General features: G+C 37.1%; 1 protein-coding gene across 1 annotated transcript in view; it reads left to right on the top strand.

Moving 5' to 3' along the window:
• The window catches only part of LOC128666270 (uncharacterized), a 112,530-nt gene that overhangs the window by 43,086 nt on the left and 44,048 nt on the right, over window positions 1-25,396 (top strand). Inside the window, exons 3-5 of the mRNA XM_053720748.1 lie at window positions 3,153-3,292; window positions 7,955-8,105; window positions 14,277-14,381. Of these exons, the coding sequence (XP_053576723.1) occupies window positions 3,153-3,292; window positions 7,955-8,105; window positions 14,277-14,381 (396 nt within the window). The remainder of the gene's footprint in view (window positions 1-3,152; window positions 3,293-7,954; window positions 8,106-14,276; window positions 14,382-25,396) is intronic.

Raw genomic sequence — 25,396 nt, 5'->3', positions numbered from 1 at the left:
AAGACTTTGGAGCCTCTTCTGGACCTCTTCAGCACCGGATGATGGATCGCCAACCCCCGCTTGGGTTGGATGAAGATGTTGGAGCCAGGACGGATCGGTGAACCTGGTATGGTGAAGACAAGGTAGGAAGATCTTCAGGGGCTTAGTGTTAGGTTTATTTAAGGGGGGTTTGGGTTAGATTAGGGGTATGTGGGTGGTGGGTTGTAATGTTGGGGGGGGGGTATTGTATTTATTCTTTTACAGGCAAAAGAGCTGAAATTCTTGGGGCATGCCCCGCAAAGGGCCCTGTTCAGGGCTGGTAAGGTAAAAGAGCTTGTAACTTTTTTAATTTAGAATAGGGTAGGGAATTTTTTATTTTGGGGGTCTTTGTTATTTTATTAGGGGGCTTAGAGTAGGTGTAATTAGTTTAAAATTGTTGTAATATTTTTCTTATGTTTGTAAATATTTTATTATTTTTTGTAACTTAGTTCTTTTTTATTTTTTGTACTTTAGCTAGTTTATTTAATTGTATTTTTTTTTAGCAATTGTGTTTAATTAATTTATTGATAGTGTAGTGTTAGGTTAATTGTAGGTAATTGTAGGTAGTTTATTTAATTAATTTATTGATAGGGTAGTGTTAGGTTTAATTATATCTTAGGTTAGGATTTATTTTACAGGTAAATTTGTTATTATTTTAACTAGGTAACTATTAAATAGTTCTTAACTATTTAATAGCTATTGTACCTGGTTAAAATAATTAAAAAGTTGCCTGTAAAATAAATATTAATCCTAAAATAGCTATAATATAATTATAATTTATATTGTAGCTATATTAGGATTTATTTTACAGGTAAGTATTTAGCTTTAAATAGGAATAAGTTATTTAATAAGAGTTAATTTATTTCGTTAGATTAAAATTATATTTAATTTAGGGGGGTGTTAGTGTTAGGGTTAGACTTAGCTTTAGGGGTTAATACATTTATTAGAGTAGCGGTGAGCTCCGGTCGTCAGATTAGGGGTTAATAATTGAAGGTAGGTGTCGGCGATGTTAGGGAGGGCAGATTAGGGGTTAATACTATTTATGATAGGGTTAGTGAGGCGGATTAGGGGTTAATAACTTTATTATAGTAGCGCTCAGGTCTGCTCGGCAGATTAGGAGTTAATAAGTGTAGGCAGGTGTCGGCGACGTTGAGGGGGGCAGATTAGGGGTTAATAAATATAATATAGGGGTTGGCGATGTTAGGGCAGCAGATTAGGGGTACATAGGGATAACGTAGGTTGCGGCGGTTTACGGAGCGGCAGATTAGGGGTTAAAAAAAATATGCAGGGGTCAGCGATAGCGGGGGCGGCAGATTAGGGGTTAATAAGTGTAGGGTTAGGGGTGTTTAGACTCGGGGTACATGTTAGAGTGTTAGGTGCAGACGTAGGAAGTGTTTCCCCATAGGAAACAATGGGGCTGCGTTAGGAGCTGAACGCTGCTTTTTTGCAGGTGTTAGGTTTTTTTTCAGCTCAAACAGCCCCATTGTTTCCTATGGGAGAATCGTGCACGAGCACGTTTTTGAGGCCGGCCGCGTCCGTAAGCAACTCTGGTATCGAGAGTTGCATTTGCGGTAAAAATGCTCTACGCTCCTTTTTTGGAGCCTAACGCAGCATTTGTTTGAACTCTCGATACCAGAGTTAAATTTATGGTGCGGCCAGAAAAAAGCCCGCGGAGCGTTAACAGCCTTTTTACCGCCGAACTCCAAATCTAGGCCATATACTTTTTTCTTTTAGATATTTTCAAGAATGCTTTTACCAAAGATATAGATAGGTGATAGATAGATAGATAGATATAGATATATATATAGATAGATATAGATAGATAGATATTGATGATAGATAAATAGATAGATATTGTAGAAAGATACACATTTGTACGCATCTATATTCATGTCTACTGATTATACACATATTGTTTAATTCATTCTCAAATAAAGCACATAATATACTTTTTTCTTTTAGACATTTCCAGAATGCTTTTACCAAAGATATAGATAGATGATAGATAGATAGATACAGATAGATAGATATAGATAGATAGATATTAATGATAGAAAGATAGATAGATAGTTAGATAGATAGATTTGATAGATAGATAGATAGATAGATAGATAGATAGATAGATAGATAGATACTGTAGAAAGATACACATTTGTAACATCTATATTCATATCTGCTGAATATACACATACTGTGTAATTCATTCTCAAATAAAGCACATAACATACTTTTTTCATTTTCCAGAATTCTTTTACCAAAGATATAGATAGATAGATAGATAGATAGATAGATAGATAGATCGATAGATAGATATAGATAGATAGATACTGTAGAAAGATACACATTTGTAACATCTATATTCATATCTACTGATTATACACTTTGGGGCTGAATTATCAAGCTCAGAAAGGAGCTTGATGCCCCTTGTTTCCAGCGAGCCTACAGGCTCTCCGGAAACAGAAGTTATGAAGCAGCGGTCTAAAGACCGCTGCTCCATAACCTGTCTGCCTGCTCTGAAGCGGCGGACAGAAATCAACCCGATCAAATACTATTGGGTTGATTGACACCCCCTGCTAGCGGCTGATTGGCCGCGAATCTGCAGGGGGCGGTATTGCACCAATGATAAATGCCGACAGAGTATGCTGTCGGCATTTATCGATGTGCAACGGATATGATACGCTACATTGTATCATGTCCGCTCGCACTTTGATAAATATACCCCATACTGTGTAATTCATTCTAAAATAAAGCACATAATATACTTTTTTCTTTTAGACATTTCCAGAATGCTTTTACCAAAGATATAGATAGATGATAGATAGATAGATAGATAGATAGATAAAGATAGATAGGTATTAATGATAGAAAGATAGATAGATTAAAGATAGATACGATAGATAGATAGATAGATAGATAGATAGATAGATAGATAGATACGATAGATACGATAGATAGATAGATAGATAGATACTGTAGAAAGATACACATTTGTAACATCTATATGCGGAATCTGTTGGTGCTCTACAAATAACCGATAATAATAATAATAAATAATAATAATAATATCTGCTGAATATGCACATACTGTGTAATTCATTCTAAAATAAAGCACATACCATACTTTTTTCTTTTAGACATTTTCCAGAATGATTTTACCAAAGATTTTGAGTACTTCAAATCAGGCGGAAAACTCAGTCCCTCTTTCTGTACTTCATTCATTATGCTATGCAAAGCTCCTGTGCTATCAATCCTGACAGATAAGGAAGCACAAGCGGTGAGTTGTTTTACTACGTCATTTCTATGAATATAACTCAAATCAGAAGAATTGATAATTAAAAAAGTGATTTTTTTTAAAGTGACTGCAAACAGTTTCCATCTCATAGTTGGATGTATTAAGTCCCAATACAGGAACAGTATGTGTGTGTGCAAGAAATATAGGGGCAGATTAGGGGGTAATAAATATTATGTAGGTGTCGGCGATTTTAGGGGCAGCAGATTAGGGGTACATAGGGATAATGTAGGTTGCGGCGGTGTGCGTTCGGCAGATTAGGGGTTACATTTTTTTATTAGAGTGGCGGCGATGTGGGGGGACCTCGGTTTAGGGGTACATAGGTAGTTTATGGGTGTTAGTGTACTTTAGAGCACAGTAGTTAGGAGCTTTATAAACCGGCATTAGCCCATAAAGCTCTTAACTCCTGACTTTTTTCTGCGGCTGGAGTTTTGTCGTTAGAGTTCTAACGCTCACTTCAGCCAAGACTCTAAATACCAGCGTTAGAAAGATCCCATTGAAAAGATAGGATACGCAATTGACGTAAGGGGATCTGCGGTATGGAAAAGTCGCGGCTGGAAAGTGAGCGTTAGACCCTTTCCTGACTGACTCTAAATACCAGCGGGCGGCCAAAACCAGCGTTAGGACCCCCTAACACTGGTTTGGACGGCTAACGCAGAACTCTAAATCTAGGCGATGGTGATTAAAAGTATATATATATATATATATAAATATAAATAAATAAATAAATATAAATATATATATATATATATATATATATATATATATATTTATATATACATATCCATGTGTATTTGCACTCTCACTTCTGGATGGACAACAACCAGGGTGCAAAGCCAAAAAACCTGAAATACCAAAAACCAGGGACTGCCCTCACTGGGTTAATAAAGGGACACTGAACCCAATTTTTTTCTTTTGTGATTCAGATTGAGCATGACATTTTAAGCAACTTTCTAATTTACTCCTATTATCAAATTTTCTTTATTCTCTTGGTATTTTTATTTGAAATGCAAGAATGTAAGTTTATATGCCGGCCCACTTTTGGTGAACAACTTGGGTTGTCCTTGCTGATTGGTGGATAAATTCACCCACCAATAAAAAAGTGCTTTCCAGAGTTCTCAACCAAAAAAAAAAAGCTTTTTCAAATAAAGATAGCAAGAGAACGAAGAAAAATTGATAATAGGAGTAAATTAGAAAGGTGCTTAAAATTGCTGCTCTATCTGAATCATGAAAGAAAAAATTTGGGTTCAGTGTCCCTTAAGAAAATCATAAAATTTAATAGTACATGGTGACGTTTCGGGGTCTGAGTTGGTCTGAGTTGGTCTGAGGAAGGGGTTGTGAACACCGAAACGTCACCATCTACTGTTAAATTTTGTGATTCTCTACACAGTTAGTGTAGTTAAAATTAAACTTTCATGATTCAGATAGAGCATGCAATTTTAAGAAACTTTCTAATTTACTCCTATTATCAATTTTTATTTATTCTCTTGTTATCTTTATTTGAAAAAGCAAGAATGTAAGCATAGGAGCTGGACCATTTTTGTTTCAGAACCTAGGTAACGCTTTCTGATTGGTGTCTAATTGTTGCCACCAATCAGCAAGCTCTACCCAGGTGCTGAACCAAAAATGGCCCGGCTTCTAAGCTTACATTAAAATAAAGATAGCAAGAGAACGAAGAAAAATTGATAATAGGAGTAAATTAGAAAGTTGTCTTAAGTTGACAAGACTATCCCTTTAATATTGGCTAAAACTTTAGTAAAATCAGCCCAGTGGTGCACCCACTAAAAAGGTCCTGGAGAGAATTATGTATATATTCATATTTAAATATATTTATAGATTGGTTTAGCGGTATTAGTCCAGTAGACAAGATACCTTTTTATTGGACTAACATGATATTTACAAGACATGATTTTGTGCTTTTGAGAGTCTTCCTCTCTTCCTCAGGTCTGAAGCAATACTAATCAATATGATAAAGTTTATAATAATACTTTATGTGTAGAAAGAGCATACTTTTCCCTATTCTCTTAATATGTTTTTTTCCTTGATTTCCTTGACTTAAAACAAGCTGTTGTTAGAGTAGGGGATGTAGGGGGTGGGTGGGGGTTGGGGTGTAAATAGCAGAATCGGCCTGAGAGTGAAAGGTACAGAATGTTTGAGAGAAAACCAAAGGCCAGAACAAATAAACATAGGCAAAACCATAAACATATTAAACATCAGATATAAGTATAAAAATCATATACAGCTGCTTAATATGTGTATAGAAACAAATTAGCTCAAATGAATGTGTAGAAAGAGTAGTGATAAAAAATAAATAATTAGACATATATTAGACATTAAGAATGACGTTCATATAAATTTTGGTAGTATGTGAGAAAACCAGTCTATATCACTGGTTTTCAAACCTGTCCTCACGCCCCCCAACATTTCAGGTTTTCAGGATTACCTTGGTTGGATGAGAGCAGGTATAATAACCATGTTTATTAATCATCTGATTAGTTCACCTGTGCTCAAGTTCAGATATCCTCAAAATGTGGCCTGTTAGGGAGGTCTGAGGACAGGTTTGAAAACCAGTGGTCTATATTCAGCCCCTCCTTTATGGTGTTGAAATGTGCTATTACTTTCATCTGAAATGTTTTCCATTCATGACATTCCCTTTAATTACTTTTATCTCAATGTTTTGGATGGAGTGATCAGTCTGGTTGAAATGATGTGCTGGTCCATCCTTAGATACACTTTAAGGCCAGTTTCTCCAATGTAGCAACCTTGGTCACACTGTATCATGTACACCACATTTGCAGATGTGCATGAATATGATCCCTTAATATGGTATGTTTTGTTCTTGTGTGTCATTTTCACATATATGTTGGCACAATTTGCAGCGGGATTTGTTGCATTTCAAGATCTTGAAAAAGCCTGGTGATACAGGTGAAATGCGATGAAGCTAAGCTGTTTGTCCTGCAAAAGATTAATTCTTCTCCACTAGGTAACTAGTAACCCGCGCGTGATACACGCTAAGTGTGGGGTGTTTCAAACTCTGGATCACAGACATTGCAACTGCCGGGTATTTTTTGGCAAATCTCCACACACAGGAACTGTGAGTTTCAATTTAGAAACCAACGCCGTTACTCTGGAGGAAGAGGGGTGAGTGAGATTGCTCCTATTATCTCCTGAAGGCGAGCAGTGGTTTCTACTAACAGTAGGTGCTGACTTTGAGAGAACTCTGATCCGGTGGGCTGTTTTTTACTTTGTCTTAAAAGGACACAATCATTTACTTTGAAGTAATTATTAGGAGGATTCAACACTGTTCTCATACAGCTTAATATTTGATACAATGTGGCCACAGTAACACAATAACCTTAATAGGATATGTCTACAGATACGGACTTTAACATTCTGGGACTTTTTATACATTTGAAGCTAAGAGTATTGTTATATTCCTCCGTGTGTTCAGGTGTTTGTCTTGGTCCTCAGTATGAGAGCAAATGCGGTGGTCTCTGATAGCCTGGCTGTAGATGACACCTTGTTTTGTGTGATTGGGATGGAAGCTGGAATTCTGGAGGTAGCTGTACCTGCCTGTGGGTTTTCCGTACACAGATGATTGAAGTGTGCCATTGGTGACTGTTATGGTACAATCCAGGAAGCTCACACTGTTTTGAGAAATTAATTTTCAGGTTTATTGATGGGTGGAATAAATTAAATAATTTATGGAAGTCTAGAAGGCTTTCTTCTCCTTCTGTCCATATTATGAACATGTCATCTATGTAGCAGTAATATTTATATGGTTTGTGGGGGTGAGTGGCTAGGAATCTCTGTTCCAGGTTGTCCATGAAAACATTGGCATAATATGGTGACATTTTTTGTGCCAAACTCAATCCCGGTCATTTGTAAATAGCTATTGTTGTTGAAAATGAAATATTTGTGCCTGAGTATAAATTATTAGCGATAGTGACTTAACTATGCGGGACAAGAGGAATTTAAAACAAGCAAGGAATTTAAAATACCGTCTTTATGTGGGATGTTACATCAATGGTTACCAGTAATATATTTGCCGGTAGTTTTATGATTTGGCTAAGTTTATTGAGAAAGTCTTTGGTGTCCTGTATAAAGCTCTCAGTGTTAATAACTAGGGGCTTATGAATACTTCCTATTAGGCCAGATATTTATTTAGTCAGTGTTCCCATACCTGTTATAATGATCTTCCTGGGTTTCCTTTCTTGTATATTTTGGGCAGCGTGTAGAAAGTCCTCATGTGAGGATTAGAAGGCACAAGATTTTCTGATTCATGCTGTAGGTTTTTAAGAAGGATCTGATTAGTTTTGTGAGTTGTGCTGTATATTCCTTGAAGGTTTAAAAAATATCCAGTATTTTTCTGCTTACATGCAATAAATCAACATACTTGGTGTGTCTGTGAAAGATGTTGAATTAACTAACACATTGTATGTTGCAAACTCTTTCTTTAAGCAGCCCCTGAAATATATTCTTTTTAAAGTGGAAATGTGGCAATCCTATTAGGGATCTAACCTTTTTAGTACCAGGCTTTTATTGCTCCTCACAAAATCCAGTTCTGAAAATAGACAGGGGTGATGCATATGCACAGTCATATTAATATTTGTTCAGATTAATCTTATTGAATTGTTTCCATTTCAGCTTCTTCAGCTCACTGATCCACCAGAAATGCAGGAAGCGGTCCTAACAACTGTAAAAGGCAAAGGGACAAGAGCAATAGTTACATTTTATATGCTACTAAACATGAATAATGAGGATTTTTATGGGGAACTTCCCAGCTCCAAGGAAAACGGTAAGATTCTGATTTGGGGATGCATGGGCAAAGAACTTGACATATTACCCAAGTTCAATGATAAACACAACTTACTGAGTACACAATGTTTGCCTATGATTACTAAGTTACTAAGAAATATCTCCCAGCATGTGTATGTGTTTATGTGAAAATATGTGTGTGTATGTGTGCATGGGCATCCATCGGGTCAACAAGATGGAGCAAACGCTCCCCCCCCCCCAGGCTTAAGCACGTATCAAGTGGTTTATCTTGGCAATAGACATTAATAAAGCCCTTTTCCTAACTGGTGTGTGTCTTACAAAAAATAGAATATTCTCTTTCACAATATTCTCTCTCACTTAACCCTCTGAGGTTTTTTCGTAGTTAGTAAGTTAGTAAGATATCTGGCTCACAGTAAATAGGGAGGGATATACAACTGGCTTTATTTCAGCCACACATAAACCCTTACATTAATGAAACTCATTACTTAAAAGGTGGAGAGTCTCCTCTTTCAAATGAAGGGTCACTCAACACTCTAGATAGCAGCTGTTGATTTAAAAAATTGCAATATCCTAAAACATGATAGCCAGGTTTAAAATAATAAAAGGGTGCTAACAATGGTGTTATATTTTTGGCAAGGATATAATCTATACATCTGCAAGACCCTGATGCAAAAGAGAATAGACTATTTTTTCAAGTGAGTGGTATTATCCTCTAGACATTAGGTGGTTGATAACAAATGGAGAATATCTTATCAACTAGACACAAAGTTCAAATTAAGAAAATGAATTGGTCCAAGAGACAATTTCGACCAAACTTAAACCAACACACAGAAATTTTACATTATATGGAGCAGAGTCTCTTTTATTTCAAATGATGAGTCACATGACCCTCTAGATAAATTATAGTTCATGTAAAAATGTACTTGCTAGACACTTGGGGGCCGAATTATCAAGCTCTGAATGGAGCTTGATGCCCCTGTTTCCGTGCGAGCCTTCAAGCTCGCCGGAAACAGTAGTTAGGAAGTAGTGGTCTAAAGACCGCTGATCCATAACTTGTCCACTGCCTCTGAGGCTGCGGTCTTCAATCCACCCGATCCTATACGATCCTGCTGATTGACACCCCCTGCTAGCGGCCGATTGCGGGCAAATCTGCAGGGGGCAGCATTGCACAAGCAGTTCACCAGAACTGCTTGTGCAATGATAAATGCAGACAGCGTATGCGGACATAATACGCTACATTGTATCATGTCCGCTCACGCGTAAATTGGCCCCTTGATCTACTGATAAACAATGGCTATGTTCTAAAACTATAAATATGTATAATTTTTCTACACTGATAATATTATGGTGAGGACATTTTTGTGTTTCCCACCTACCCACCAGAAAAAAATTGCTGAGTATTTGTGTGTTAGTGTGTTTGTCTGATTGTGTGCAGTAAAAATGAGTGTGAGTGTGCCGAGGGGTGTAAAAGAAAAAAACCTTATGATCCTTCTGTTTAAACTATCTGGACTGGTATACAAGGAATATTTAGACATTGAGGCCTATTTATCAAGCAGTCAACTGTGCTGCAATTGCCGGCACCAATACGCTCGCCTGACATTGTCTAACATCGCTGCCGCAAACCTGAATACGCTCTCCGTATTTAACAAAAAAGCTGTCAAAAAACTGCACGCTAAGTACGGGGTGATGTGCAGCGGACTGTTGTTAACTAGCAGTCATCGTTCTCGCTGCTATTCGGCTTTTTCACAGCTTTATTTGTATACTGTCACTAAGCACCGCCACTTGATACGTGCTTAAGCCTGGGGGGGGGGAGCGTTTGCTCCATATTGTTGACCCTGTTTAACCCCTATCCCGCCACTCTCAGACCTCGCCGCAACCTAAATAAAGTTATTAACCCCTATCCCGCTGCTCCCAGAGCCCACCGCCACTCTAATAAAGTTATTAACCCCTATTCCGCCGCTCCCGGAGCCCACCGCCACCTACATTATGTTATTAACCCCTAATCTGCTGCCCCTACACCACCGCCACCTACATTATACTTATTAACCCCTAATCTTCTGCCCCCTACACCGCCGCCACCTACATTATGTTATTAACCCCTAAACCGCCAGCCCCCCACATCGCCATAAACTAAATTAACTTATTAACCCCTAAACCTAACAACCCACTAACTTTATATTAGATATTAACTCATCCCTATCTTATAATAAATTTAAACTTACCTTTAAAATTACATTAAACTATATTAAACTAATAATTAACCTACCATAACTATTATACTAAAATTACATTAAACTATATTAAACTAATAATTAGCCTACCCTAACTATTATACTAAAATGACATTAAACTATATTAAATTAATAATTAATCTACCCTACCTTTTATACTAAAATTACATTAAACTATATAAAATTAATAATTAATCTACCCTAAATTTTATACAAAAATTACATTAAACTTTGTTAAATTAATAATTAATCTACCCTAACTTTTATACTAAAATTACATTAAACTATATCAAATTAATAATTAATCTACCCTAACTTTTATACTAAAATTACATTAAACTATATTAAATTATTAATTAATCTACCCTAACATTTATACTAAAATTACATTAAACTATAAATTAAATTAACTATATTATATATTTAAACACCTAACTCTACTCAAAAAATTAAAATCTACACTAAAAAATTACTAAGTTACAAAAAACTAACAACTAAGTTACAAAAAAATAACAAACACTAAATTACACAAAAAATAAGCACTAAGTTACAAAAAATAAAAAATAAATTATCAAAGATTTAAACTAATTACACCTAATCTAAGGGCCCTATGAAAATAAAAAAAGCCCCACCAAAATAAAACAAAACCTAACCAACGATAAACTACAAATAGCCCTTAAAAGGGTCTTTTGCGGGGCATTGCCCCAAAGAAATCAGCTCTTTTACCTGTAAATAAAAAATACAAATACCCCCCAACAGTAAAAATCACCACCCACACAACCAACCCCCCAAATAAAAACCTAATCTAAAAAACCTAAGCTCCCCATTGCCCTGAAAAGGGCATTTGGATGGGCATTGCCCTTAAAAGTGCATTTAGCTCTATTGCAGCCCAAACCCTAATCTAAAACTAAAACCCACTCAATAAACCCTTAAAAAGTCCTAACACTAACCCCAGAAGATTCACTTACAGTTTTGAAAATCCGACATCCATCCTCCAAGAAGCCGGCAGAAGTCTTCATCCAAGCGGCCGAAGTCTTCCTCTAAGCCTGCAGAAGTCTTCACCCAGACGGTATCTTCTATCTTCATCCATCTGGCGCGGAGTGGCTCCATCTTCAAGACATCCGACGCGGAGCATCCTCTTCAATCAACGGCTTCTTCGGAATGAAGGTTCCTTTAAATGACGTCATCCAAAATGGCGTAACTTAGATTCCGATTGGTTGATAGAATTCTATCAGCCAATCGGAATTAAGGTTGAAAAAATCCTATTGGCTGTTGCAATCAGCCAATAGGATTGAACTTCAATCCTATTCGCTGTTCCAATCAATAGAATGCGAGCTGATTGCAACAGCCAATAGGATTTTTTCAACCTTAATTCCGATTGGCCAATCGGAATCTAAGGGACGCCATCTTGGATGACGTAATTTAAAGGAACCTTCATTCTGAAGAAGCCGTCGATTGAAGAGGATGCTCTGCGTCAGATGTCTTGAAGATGGAGCCGCTCCGCACCGGATGGATGAAGATATAAGATGCCGTCTGGGTGAAGACTTCTGCGGGCTTGGAGGAAGACTTCGGCCGCTTGGATGAAGACTTCTGCTGGCTTCTTGGAGGATGGATGTTGTATCTTCAAAACTGTAAGTGAATCTTCTGGGGTTAGTGTTAGAATTTTTTAAGGGTTTATAGGGTGGGTTTTAGTTTTAAATTAGGGTTTGGGCTGCAATAGAGCAAAATGCCCTTTTAAGGGCAATGCCCATCCAAATGCCCTTTTCAGGGCAATGGGGAGCTTAGTTTTTTTAGATTAGGTTTTTATTTGGGGGGTTGGTTGTGTGGGTGGTGGGTTTTACTGTTTGGGGGTATTTGTATTTTTTTATTTACAGGTAAAAGAGCTGATTTCTTTGGGGCATTGCCCCGCAAAAGGCCCTTTTAAGGGCTATTTGTAGTTAGGGTTTTTTTATTTTGGGGGGGCTTTTTTATTTTTATAGGGCCCTTAGATTAGGTGTAATTAGTTTAAATCTTTGATAATTTCTTTTTTATTTTTTGTAACTTAGTGTTTATTTTTTTGTGTAACTTAGTGTTTGTTATTTTTTGTAACTTAGTTGTTAGTTTTTTGTAACTTAGTAATTTTTTAGTGTAGATTTTAATTATTTGAGTAGGGGTAGGTGTTTAAATATATAATATAGTTAATTTAATTTGTAGTTTAATGTAATTTTAGTATAAAAGTCAGGGTAGATTAATTATTAATTTAATATAGTTTAATGTAATTTTAGTATAAAAGTTAGGGTAGATTAATTATTAATTTAATATAGTTTAATGTAATTTTAGTTTAAAAGTTAGGGTAGATTAATTATTAATTTAATATAGTTTAATGTAATTTTAGTATAAAAGTTAGGGTAGATTAATTATTAATTTTATATAGTTTAATGTAATTTTAGTTTAAAAGTTAGGGTAGATTAATTATTAATTTAATATAGTTTAATGTAATTTTAGTATAAAAGTTAGGGTAGACTAATCATTAATTTAATATAGTTTAATGTAATTTTAGTATAAAAGTTAGGGTAGGTTAATTATTAGTTTAATATAGTTTAATGTAATTTTAAAGGTAAGTTTTTTATATATTATAAGATAGGGATGAGTTAATATTTGATATAAAGTTAGCGGGTTGTTAAATTTATGGGTTAATAGTTTAATTTAGTTTATGGCGATGTGGGGGACTGGCGGTTTAGGGGTTAATAGGTTTCAGGGTTAATACATTTATTTAGTTGCGGTGGGGTCCGGGAGCAGCGGGATAGGGGTTAATAACTTTATGTGGGTGGCGGCGGCGGTGGTGGGAGCGGAAGATTAGGGGTTAATAAGTATAATGTAGGTGGTGGCGGTGTAGGGGCGGAAGATTAGGGGTTAATAAGTATAATGTAGGTGGGGGCGGTGTAGGGGGCGGAAGATTAGGGTTTAATAAGTATAATGTAGGTGGCGGCGGTGTAGGGGGCGGAAGATTAGGGTTTAATAAGTATAATGTAGGTGGCGGCAGTGTAGGGGGCGGAAGATTAGGGGTTAATAAGTATAATGTAGGTGGCGGCAGTGTAGGGGGCGGAAGATTAGGGGTGTTTAGACTCGGGGTACATGTTAGGGTGTTAGGTGTAAACATAAATTTTATTCTCCCATAGAAATCAATGGGATATCGGGCAGCAGCGAACATGAGCTTTCGCTGCTTTCAGACTCCCATTGATTCCTATGGCATACGCCGCCTCCAGGGCGGCGAATTGAAAACCAGGTACGCTGGGCCGGAATAGTGGTGAGCGTACCTGGTAGTTATTTGATAACTAGCAAAAGTAGTCAGATAGTGCCGAATTTGCATTCGGAACATCTGTAGTGATGTAAGCATCGATCTGTGTCACACTGAAACCGGCAGATTGTATGTTACGTCAAAGATTTCTACCTTTGCCGGTCTATAGGCTTTGATAAATAAGGCGAATCAAGCTCTCCACAATTACGCTGCAGAAGTTCAGCGTATTTGCGGTTGACGGCTTGATAAATAGGCCCCATTGTTTTAAATATATTTCAACACAGGAATGTTAGTTAGTCTTGAGCACTATATGGCAGAGATATTTGAATCACCATTTGCAATATTGTCATACATATAATGTTGAAAAAACATGCACACTCTTGAGCCTACCACAGTATGCTTTCATGGAAAGGAGTTACATTTTAAATGAACATTATATATAGTACAACTGCATAACTGCAATAGCAATTACTTTATTCAAATGAGCTATAGATTTTTATCTGACAGATTTTAAAATGTCTTTTCATTTGCCTGCCCCTTGTGTCATGTGACAGCTGTCAGCAAATCATAGACTCATGTATGATCCATGTTCACAAAGCTTGATATTTCATTTCATATATAATCTTACACGTGAATAATATAATGTCCGTTATAAAGATCATCCCCATTGATTTATTTGCAGATAGAAAGTTTGAACTTATATCTAATTTGGAAGAGAGAACTATTTCTAAATTGAGAAAAAATATGAAAGAAATCTCACAGACTTTCAGGTTTTCAGACAAGTCAGGTATGTGCATGAGATTTTATAAAATATGTTGCATGAATATGATAATATACTTAACACATAATAATGGTTGAAATTTAAGATATATTAAGTAAAGTAAATGATAAAATCAAAGGGAAATTAAAATAATGTTTGCTTATATGTGCATAATATTAATCAGCAATTAAGTACCAAACTGCAAAAATTGGCATATACAGGTGAAACTCGAAAAATTAGAATGTCGTGCAAAAGTTAATTTATTTCACTAACGCAACTTAAAAGGTGAAACTAATATATGAGATAGACTCATTACATGCAAAGCAAGATAGTTCAAGACGTGATTTATCATAATTGTGATGATTATGGCTTACAGCTCATGAAAACCCCAAATCCACAATCTCAGAAAATTAGAATATTGTGAAAAGGTGCAATATTCTAGGCTCAAAGTGTTCCACTCTAATCAGCCAATTAAGCCATAACACCTGAAAAGGGTTCCTGAGCCTTTAAATTGTCTCTCAGTCTGGTTCAGTAGGAATCACAATCATGGGAAAGACTGCTGACCTGACAGTTGTGCAGAAAACCATCATTGACACCCTCCATAAGGAGGGTAAGCCTCAAAAGGTAATTGCAAAAGAAGTTGGATTTCCCAAAGTGCTGTGTCAAAGCACATTAATAGAAAGTTATGTGGAAGGGAAAAGTGTGGAAGAAAAAGGTGCACAAGCAGCAGGGATGAACACAGCCAGGAGAGGATTGTCAGGAAAAGGCCATTCAAAAGTGTTGGGGACTTTCACAAAAGCCACCACACACAGACGGATCCTGGACATGAGCTTCAAATGTCATATTCCTCTTGTCAAGCCACTCCTGAACAACAAACAGAAGCGTCTTACCTGAGTTAAAGAAAAACAGACCTGGTCTGTTGCTCAGTGGTCCAAAGTCCTCTTTTCTGATGAGAGCATATTTTGCATCTCATTTGGAAACCAAGGACCCAGAGTATGGAGGAAGAATAGAGAGGCACACACTGCAAGATGCTTGAAGTCCAGTCTGAAGTTTCCACAGTCTGTGTTGATTTGGGGAGCCATGTCATCTGCTGGTGTTGGTCCACTGTGCTTCATTAAGTCCAGGGCCAACGCAGCCGTCTACCAGGAGATTTTAGAGCACTTTATGCTTCCTTCCGCAGACAAGCTCTATGGGGATGCTGACTTCATTTTCCAGCAGGACGTGGCACCTGCCCACACTGCCAAAAGCACCAAAACCTGATTCAATGACCGTGGGATTACTGTGCTTGATTTGCCAGCAAACTCGCCTGACCTGAACCCCATAGAGAATCTATGGGGCATTGCCAAGAGAACGATGAGAGACATAAGACCGAACAATGCAGAAGAGCTGAAGGCAGCTATTGAAGCATCCTGGTCTTCCATAACACATCAGCAGTGCCACCGGCTGATAGCTTCCATGCCACGCCGCATTGAGGCAGAAATTGCTGCAAAGGGGGCCCAAATCAAGTACTGAGTACATACATTATGCATGCTTATACTTTTCAGAGATCCGATATTGTTCTATGTACAATCCTTGTTTTATTGATTGCATCTAATATTCTAATTTTCTGAGATTGTGGATTTGGGGTTTTCATGAGCTGTAAGCCATAATCATCACAATTATGACAAATCACGGCTTGAACTATCTTGCTTTGCATGTAATGAGTCTATCTCATATATTAGTTTTACCTTTTAAGTTGCATTAGTGAAATAAATTAACTTTTGCAGGATATTCTAATTTTTCAAGTTTCACCTGTAAGGCACAGTATTTAAAAGCACCTAAAACAGTAATTTTAGGGTTGATTTCCGTCTTTCTGATCGTGTTTATCTGCTCCTGACACACCTTCTTTCCCCCCTCATTTTTTTAAAATTAATTTTAATCCCCCAGTATGAAGCACAGTATTCTGGAAGTTACATAGCATTCTGGAATTTGTAGTTGTAGTAAACAGCTGACAGTACCTAAGGTGGCGGCAGTAGTTAGAGGGGGGAGGGTTAGAGAGCTGTTTGGGAGGGATCAGGGAGGTTGAAGGGTAAAGGGGGATCCTACACAGCAGAAAATATAAAGAAATAAAAAATATATATATTTAATTTAAAAAAAAAAAAGCCTTCAATTTTAACATTAGCAGAGTGTGAGAGAGGGGAGTGAGGGAGGGTAGAGAGCTGGTTGGGAGGGATCAGGGAGGGATCAGGGGGTGAAAAGTGTCAGGTAGTAGGGTAATCTCTACACTAAAGCTAAAATTAACCTTACAAGCTACATAATTAACCCATTCACCGCCTGGACAAATAAAACCGTGGTGCGCAGCTGCAATTAGCGTCCTTCTAATTACCAAAAAGCAATGGCAAAGAGGATCCCAGAGAAGCTTTTACAATATTTTGTACCATGATTGCACAAGCAGTATGTAAAGAATTTCAATGAGAAACCATAAAGTTTGTGAAAACAATTAACATTTTTGTTTTATTTGTTCGCATTTAGGCAAGTTTTTCTCTGAAAGTCCCGGTAGTGAAGAGCTAGTAAGCTTTTTCCTGGAACTAGTAGCATTTTGGTATAATTTTCAACATCCGATTTTTAATTTATAGTCTGGGGACATTTCATTTTATTGCCCCCCCTGGAAAAATTTCTGTGGACTCCCATGGCCATGAGTTTTACACTATGGGGTCGATTTATCAAATGTCTGGCGGACATGATCCGCTGTAGCGGATCATGTCCGCCAGACATTGATAAATGCAGACAGCATACTCTGTCAACATTAATCATTGCACAAGCAGTCCTACTAAACTGCTTCTGCAGTGCCGCCCCCTGCAGATTCGCAGATCGGCCGCTAGCAGGGGGTGTTAATCAACCCAATCGTATTCGATCGGGCGGATTGCTGTACACCGCCTTAGAGATGGCATACGAGTTAAGGAGCAGCAGTCTTAAGACTTAACCACTGCTTCTTAACTCCTGTTTCCAATGAGCCTGCAGGCTCGTGCAGAAACAGGGGTATACGGCCCCATTCTGCCCCTATATGTCAACAAAAAAATGGGAACATCAAATTTAACAACCAAAATCTGTTGATACAGTGAAATAAAAAGCCTTTTGATATGTCGGAGAGTATTCCAAGAAAATTTGAAATAATTCTATTATCTTGTGCATGTGCAGTACAAAACGGCCATAGATTCCCTGTATATATGAATATATTGTCTATATTAATTAATTAAACCTCATCACTAAGTATGAGAACTGTTAATATCATCACATAAAAAATGATATACGTAAGTGTCCCACACTATTCTACTTGATTTTAGAGGAAATTGTGCTCATAATTTAGCAAACCGTCTGCAAGATTCAGACATTTCTTGTGCACTATTTACTAAATCCTGAGCTTGATTAAAGGGACATGAAACCCACAATTTTTCTTTCATGGGTCAGATAGAGCACACAATTTTAAACAACTTTCCAGTATACTTGTATTATTAATTTTGCTTAATTCTATTGGCATCCTTTATTGAAGAAGCAGCAGCAGTGCACTACTGGGAGCTAGCTGAACACATATGTAAACCAATGACAAGAGACATATATGTGCAGCCATTTATCAGCAGCTAGCTCTCAGCTATTGAGCGTACCTATGTATTCTTTTAAACAAAGGATACCAAAAGAACAAAGCAAATTAGATAATAGAAGTGAATTGTAGACTTGTTTAAAATTGTATGCTCTATCTGAATCTTGAAAGAACATTTTTGGGTTTCATGTCCCTTTAAATAACTTAAAGGGACACTGAACCCAATTTTTTTTCTTTCGTGATTCAGATAGAGCATACAATTTTAAGCAACTTTCTAATTTACTCCTATTATCAAATGTTCTTTATTCTCTTGGTATCTTTATTTGAAATGCAAGAATGTAAGTTTAGATGCCGGCCCATTTTTGGTGAACAACCTAGGTTGTCCTTGCCGATTGGTGGATAAATTCATCCACCAATCAAAAACTGCTGTCCAGAGTTCTGAACCAAGAAAAAAGCTTAGATGCATTATTTTTCATATAAAGTTAGCAAAAGAAAGAAGAAACATTGATAAAAGAAGTAAATAAGAAAGTTGCTTAAAATTGCATGCTCTATCTGAATCACGAAAGAAAAAAATTGGGTTCAGTGTCCCTTTAATTATGGCCACAATTTAGTCAATCATGTTCACGTTTTTATTAATTGCATGTTCTGTCACTAATGCAAATACAGCATATCTGTTGTATTAACATTAAACTTCTAAAAGAGTGTGTTAAAAACATTATTTCTCAATCAAATGTACCATAAAAACATAATTTATGTAAGAACTTACCTGATAAATTCATTTCTTTCATATTAGCAAGAGTCCATGAGCTAGTGATGTATGGGATATACATTCCTACCAGGAGGGGCAAAGTTTCCCAAACCTCAAAATGCCTATAAATACACCCCTCACCACACCCACAAATCAGTTTAACGCATAGCCAAGAAGTGGGGTGATAAGAAAAAAGTGCGAAAGCATAAAAAATAAGGAATTGGAATAATTGTGCTTTATACAAAAAAATCATAACCACCACAAAAAGGGTGGGTCTCATGGACTCTTGCTAATATGAAAGAAATGAATTTATCAGGTAAGTTCTTACATAAATTATGTTTTCTTTCATGTAATTAGCAAGAGTCCATGAGCTAGTGACGTATGGGATAATGACTACCCAAGATGTGGATCTTCCACGCAAGAGTCACTAGAGAGGGAGGGATAAAATAAAGACAGCCAATTCCGCTGAAAATAATCCACACCCAAAATAAAGTTTAAATCTTATAATGAAAAAAACTGAAATTATAAGCAGAAGAATCAAACTGAAACAGCTGCCTGAAGTACTTTTCTACCAAAAACTGCTTCAGAAGAAGAAAACACATCAAAATGGTAGAATTTAGTAAAAGTATGCAAAGAAGACCAAGTTGCTGCTTTGCAAATCTGATCAACCGAAGCTTCATTCCTAAACGCCCAGGAAGTAGAAACTGACCTAGTAGAATGAGCTGTAATCCTTTGAGGCGGAGTTTTACCCGACTCGACATAAGCATGATGAATTAAAGATTTCAACCAAGATGCCAAAGAAATGGCAGAGGCCTTCTGACCTTTCCTAGAACCGGAAAAGATAACAAATAGACTAGAAGTCTTTCGGAAATTCTTAGTAGCTTCAACATAATATTTCAAAGCTCTAACTACATCCAAAGAATGCAATGATTTCTCCTTAGAATTCTTAGGATTAGGACACAATGAAGGAACCACAATTTCTCTACTAATGTTGTTAGAATTCACAACCTTAGGTAAAAATTTAAAAGAAGTTCGCAACACCGCCTTATCCTGATGAAAAATCAGAAAAGTAGACTCACAAGAAAGAGCAGATAATTCAGAAACTCTTCTAGCAGAAGAGATGGCCAAAAGAAACAAAACTTTCCAAGAAAGTAATTTAATGTCCAGTGAATGCATAGGTTCAAACGGAGGAGCTTGAAGAGCCCCCAGAACCAAATTCAAACTACAAGGAGGAGAAATTGATTTAATAACAGGTTTTATATGAACCAAAGCTTGTACAAAACAATGAATATCAGGAAGATTAGCAATCTTTCTGTGAAAAAGAACAGAAAGAGCAGAGATTTGTCCTTTCAAGGAACTTGCAGACAAACCTTTATCCAAACCATTCTGAAGAAACTGTAAAATTCTCGGAATTCTAAAAGAATGCCAGGAAAAATGATGAGAAAGACACCAAGAAATGTAAGTCTTCCAAACTCGATAATATATCTTCCTATGTAAGGTTCTGTTCCTACACTCCCCTTCTTTTTCCCTGTCACACCCACTACCAATTGATTCGCTGTCTTCCCTTTAAATCAGGTGCTCACCTTGCACTCAGTGCTTAGTATTGTAGTTTCTACTACCAGACTGGATTACAAACGAATTGTCTCTATAAGCTGAAATTTGCCATTGAGGATTCTTTGTTATTAAAAACAACTACCTCTCTCACTGCCTAAAAGGACTTTCAACTTAAGGTGTTCATCTACTAGGAACGATATTTGTAAAATTCAGATATTACCAACAAACCGTTTCTCTCATTCACCTGCAGTCATAAATTTCCAGCAGCAGATTCACACAGGCTAATATCGCTGCAACCGCCTCCACGCTAAACTGACGTCACAGCCCAAACAGCTCCGGCGTTTGTAGTCAGCGTGTAACCGCACTGATTTCTCTGCAACTCCGCAGCATTTCTACAGCCTCAAAGGAAGAGAAGGTAGTAAATCTTTCTTACCGTATTTTTGAACCACTATTGACTGTTTCTCCTACTTTGTGTTCAGCCTTCAGTTAAAGGAAATTACTACATAATAGCGGTTCTGTCATTTAACAACTCACTTGACTTTAACTAATACAAGCATATATTAACCACGCTGCCAACTGTGTTACAACTACTTTTGATACATCTGCTGTTTGTGCATTCGCAACAATATTACTCACTTTTGCTTGTGGTAATGGACTAAGCTATTTTCTGATTATATCTCTTTATGGTATTTATCAGTTATTTCATATAATCAATATAACACCGTTACTATACCTGTATGAATTATTTCCTGAGCAACACCACAAGACTTTAAGAACTCTTTCCTTCAATAAAGAGTTTAGACAGTCTTGTGTTACAAACACTAAATTTGGCTTCAAACACTGCAGTTGTGTTCCACAAATTTGTTTAATCCTTATATAATACTAAGCCAGAGAAAACTATGGAACCAGCAGATTTACGCCAGATTGTATATAATCTTACCCAAAAGGTTGATCAGCTCTCACAAGGCCTACATGAATTACAGGTTGAAAATACTGCTCTAAGGAATGTTATAAAAGACTCTATTGCTTTAAAGGGGAATCAGCTTGACAACTCTATTGAACCTCAAGTTTCACTTCCTGACCTTTTCTCTGGGAATAGAAAAGCCTATAGGCAATTTAAAAATGCTTGTCAACTTCTTTTTTCTATGAGACCTAGAACATACCCCACTGACAGAGTTAAAGTTTTGACAACCATTTCTTTTCTCAGAGGTGATCCAAGAAACTGGGCTGATAAATTCATTGAAACCCAGGACCCAATTTTAGCCTCTCTTGACGATTTCTTCACTTCAATGGATGAAATGTATCTAGATACAGATATACAGCTTACTGCTGAGATGAGTTTAAGGAATCTTAAGCAAGGGAAGAGACCTGTGGAGGAGTATATCACTGACTTCAAACAGTACTCCACAGACGCTCATTGGACCCCTGTTGCACTCCGAAACCAATTCCGTTTAGGATTATCAGAAACATTAAAAGATGAATTTGCCCGAATTGAGTTACCTCAGACCCTTGATACTTTCATGAAGATGGCTATTCAAATTGATCGCCGCTTACGCGAAAGAAAAGCTGAAAAATATTCCACTGATTTGAAACCTAAAACCTCTTTTCATGTCGCTACAACCACCTCTTCTTCAACATCTAAATCTCAAGCAGAACCTATGGAAATTGGGTTTTTTAGAGGTCCTTTGTCTTTTGAAGAAAAACAACGTAGACGTGTTAAAAACTTGTGCATGTATTGCGCTAGTTCCTCCCATACTGTCCAGGACTGTTCAATACTATTAAAAAATAAGAAAAGTAAGTCCAACAACTTATTTACATCTCTTCATTCTCCATCGCAATCCACTTATTGTACTTTGTCTGTTTCCTTACAGCTACAACAAAGTCATCTGAAGATGGATGATGCTATTATCGATTCGGGGGCTTCTGGGAATTATATTGACCAAGATTTCTGCTCTATGAAGAATATACCACTCATCAAGAAAAAGACTCCTATACCTATTAGAGTCATAGATGGGTCACTTATGTTTTCAGGTCCAATTACACATGAGACCATCCCTATTATTACTGTTATTTCTGGACATACTGAAATGTTATCATTTGACGTTCTTCCCTCGCCCCATTTCCTTTTGGTTTTGGGTTTGAAGTGGTTACAACTTCATAACCCTGATATTATTTGGTCTCCTTTTCAAATAAAGTTTTCTTCAGATTATTGCAGAAATACCTGTTTTCCTTGTCCTTTATTGATAAATTCAACTATTCACTCAGACAGTTTACCTCCTCAGTATTTAGAGTTTCAAGATGTCTTCAGTAAGACCGAAGCAGAGAATTTACCACCACACAGGGTTTATGATTGCCCTATCGATCTTCAACCTGGAGCTAGGATACCCTTTGGTCATCTTTACCCATTAAGCAATCCTGAACTTGAACATCTCAAATTGTATCTTGAAGAGAACTTGAAAAAAGGCTTTATTAGGCCCTCCACTTCTCCAGCTGGAGCTGGTTTCTTCTTTGTGCGTAACAAAGATGCTAGTCTGAGGCCAATTATTGACTATCGTGAACTGAATAAGTGCACTATCAAAAACAGATACCCCCTGCCTTTGATTCCCGAAATGATTGAGAGGCTATCTGATGCTACTATATTCACTAAGCTTGACTTAAGAGGGGCGTATAATCTCATCCGAATAAAGGAGGGTCACGAATGGTTGACAGCGTTTAGGACCAGGTACGGCTTATTTGAATATCTTGTAATGCCTTTTGGCCTTTGCAATGCCCCTGCCACCTTCAAACATTTTATAAATGATGTGTTTCGTGATCTCCTTGACGTATGTCTAGTTATTTATTTGGATGATATCCTCATTTACTCAAGAACTATGGATGAACATGTCAAACACGTCCGACAGGTGCTTGCCCGTTTAAGAGCACATAAACTTTACGCTAAATTGGAAAAATGTAAATTCCACACAACAGAAGTTTCATTCTTGGGTTATGATATTTCACCATCTGGAATCCAAATGCAAAAGCAGAAAGTTGACACTGTTTTGAATTGGCCTGAACCTAAGTCCAGAAAAGAACTACAACGTTTCCTTGGTTTCGCAAATTACTACAGGAAATTTATTAAGGGTTTTTCTAAAATAGTAAAGCCTCTTACAATATTAACCGGTTCTTCCAGTTCTTTCTTATGGGGTTCTGATGCTAAACATGCATTCCAACACTTAAAGTCTAGGTTCACTTCTACACCTATCCTCCAATTTCCTAATCCTTCTTATCAGTATACCCTAGAAGTAGACTCCTCGGATTATGCAATCGGAGCTGTACTTTCACAACAAAAATCTTTATCCGAACCACTTCATCCTATTTCTTACTTCTCCAAACTTATGTCACCTGCCGAACGTAATTACGCCATAGGAGATAAGGAATTACTGGCAATCCGACGATCTCTTGAACATTGGAGACACCTTCTAGAGGGCACGGTCTTACCAATTGTTATCTACACAGATCATAAGAATCTACAATATTTACAATCCAACAAAACCCTTTCTGCTAGACAGGTTCACTGGAGTTTATATTTTGATCGTTTTAACTTCACCATTATTTACAGACCAGCAAATAAAAATGCTAAAGCAGACGCCCTATCACGTCTTCCTATTCGTCCAACTGAGTCTCCCATCAGGAAAGATATTGTTTCTCCCCAATGTTTTATTGGTTTCTCTTCTACTATATTATCTGAATTAAAAAACTTCTGTAAAAACAAACCTATACCTCCTGAACCAAATCTTCTCAAGATTCATGGCCTGTATTTCCAAGGTGAGAAATTGTATGTACCTGATGGTTTAAGAACACAGATTATACAGAGCTGCCATGATACCCCTTTGGCTGGTCATCCTGGGCTGTTAAGGACTCTTGATCTGGTTAGTCGTACTTATTGGTGGCCTCAAATGAAATCATCTATAGCTGAATATATTACCACTTGCAGGGATTGTGTCACTTCTAAACCTGAGCGGAGACCTCCTTTTGGATTACTTATGCCTCTACCAGTTTCCAACAAACCATGGCATCATATCTCAATGGATTTCATTGTTGAATTACCACCATCAAAAAAACAAACCACTATACTTGTTGTCATTGATTTATTCACAAAGATGGCTCATTTCATACCGTTTCATAAGCTTCCTACTTCTTCAGAGACTGCTTTTTTGTTCATTGATCATATTGTAAAGTTACATGGCATTCCCTCTATATTAACAACTGACCGAGGGACACAATTCACCTCCAAATTCTGGCTTAAATTATGTGAGATCACTAAGATGGAACATCGTTTTACCACAGCCTACCATCCCCAGACTAATGGGCAATCTGAGAGGTTGAACCAATGGCTCGAACATTATCTTCGGTGTTACTGTTCTTATCATCAGGCTGATTGGATTAATTACCTCTCAATGGCAGAATTTGCTTACAATAACTCAATCAACTCTTCTATCAAGATGACCCCCTTCTTTGCTAACTATGCATATCATCCAAAATTTTCTTTCTTACCTTCTACTTCATCAGATTCTCCCTTACTTGATGATTTGCACAATTCATTACAGGAGAACTTTAAAATCATTCATGAAAACATCCTTGAAGCTCAAAAGTCTCAAAAACACTTTTATGACCTCAGAAGACGTAAAGCTCCTGACTACAAAATTGGAGATTTGGTTTGGCTTTCTACAAAGAATTTGAAATTAAAAATCCCTTCTAAGAAAATGGCCAGTCTCTTTATTGGACCTTTTCCTATACAGAAAGTCATTAATGCCAATGCTGTCAGACTAGAGCTTCCCAGCTCTCTAAGGATACATCCCACATTTCACGTTTCCTTGTTGAAACCTTACGTCCGCACTAGGAATGACCAAGTCCTTCTACCTCCTTCAAATATAGCTTCAGATGGTAAAGAATATGAGGTTGAAACCATATTGGACTCTAGAATTTCAAAAGGTGTACTTCAGTACTTGGTGAGATGGAAAGATTATTCTGCAGAGGAAGATTCTTGGGAACCTCTTTCTAATATTAATTCTCCACGACTTCTGTCGTTGTTCCATCGTCGCCATCCTGACCGACCTCGACCTTTCGCTGTGGAACAGCTTCCTTGACGAGGGGGTTCTGTAAGGTTCTGTTCCTACACTCCCC

The sequence above is a fragment of the Bombina bombina genome, chromosome 7 (genome assembly GCF_027579735.1).
Source record: "Bombina bombina isolate aBomBom1 chromosome 7, aBomBom1.pri, whole genome shotgun sequence".
Classification (NCBI taxonomy): Eukaryota; Metazoa; Chordata; class Amphibia; order Anura; family Bombinatoridae; genus Bombina; species Bombina bombina.
The sequence above is the reverse complement of the archived record's forward strand: the minus strand, read 5'-3'. Positions and strand labels throughout refer to the sequence as shown.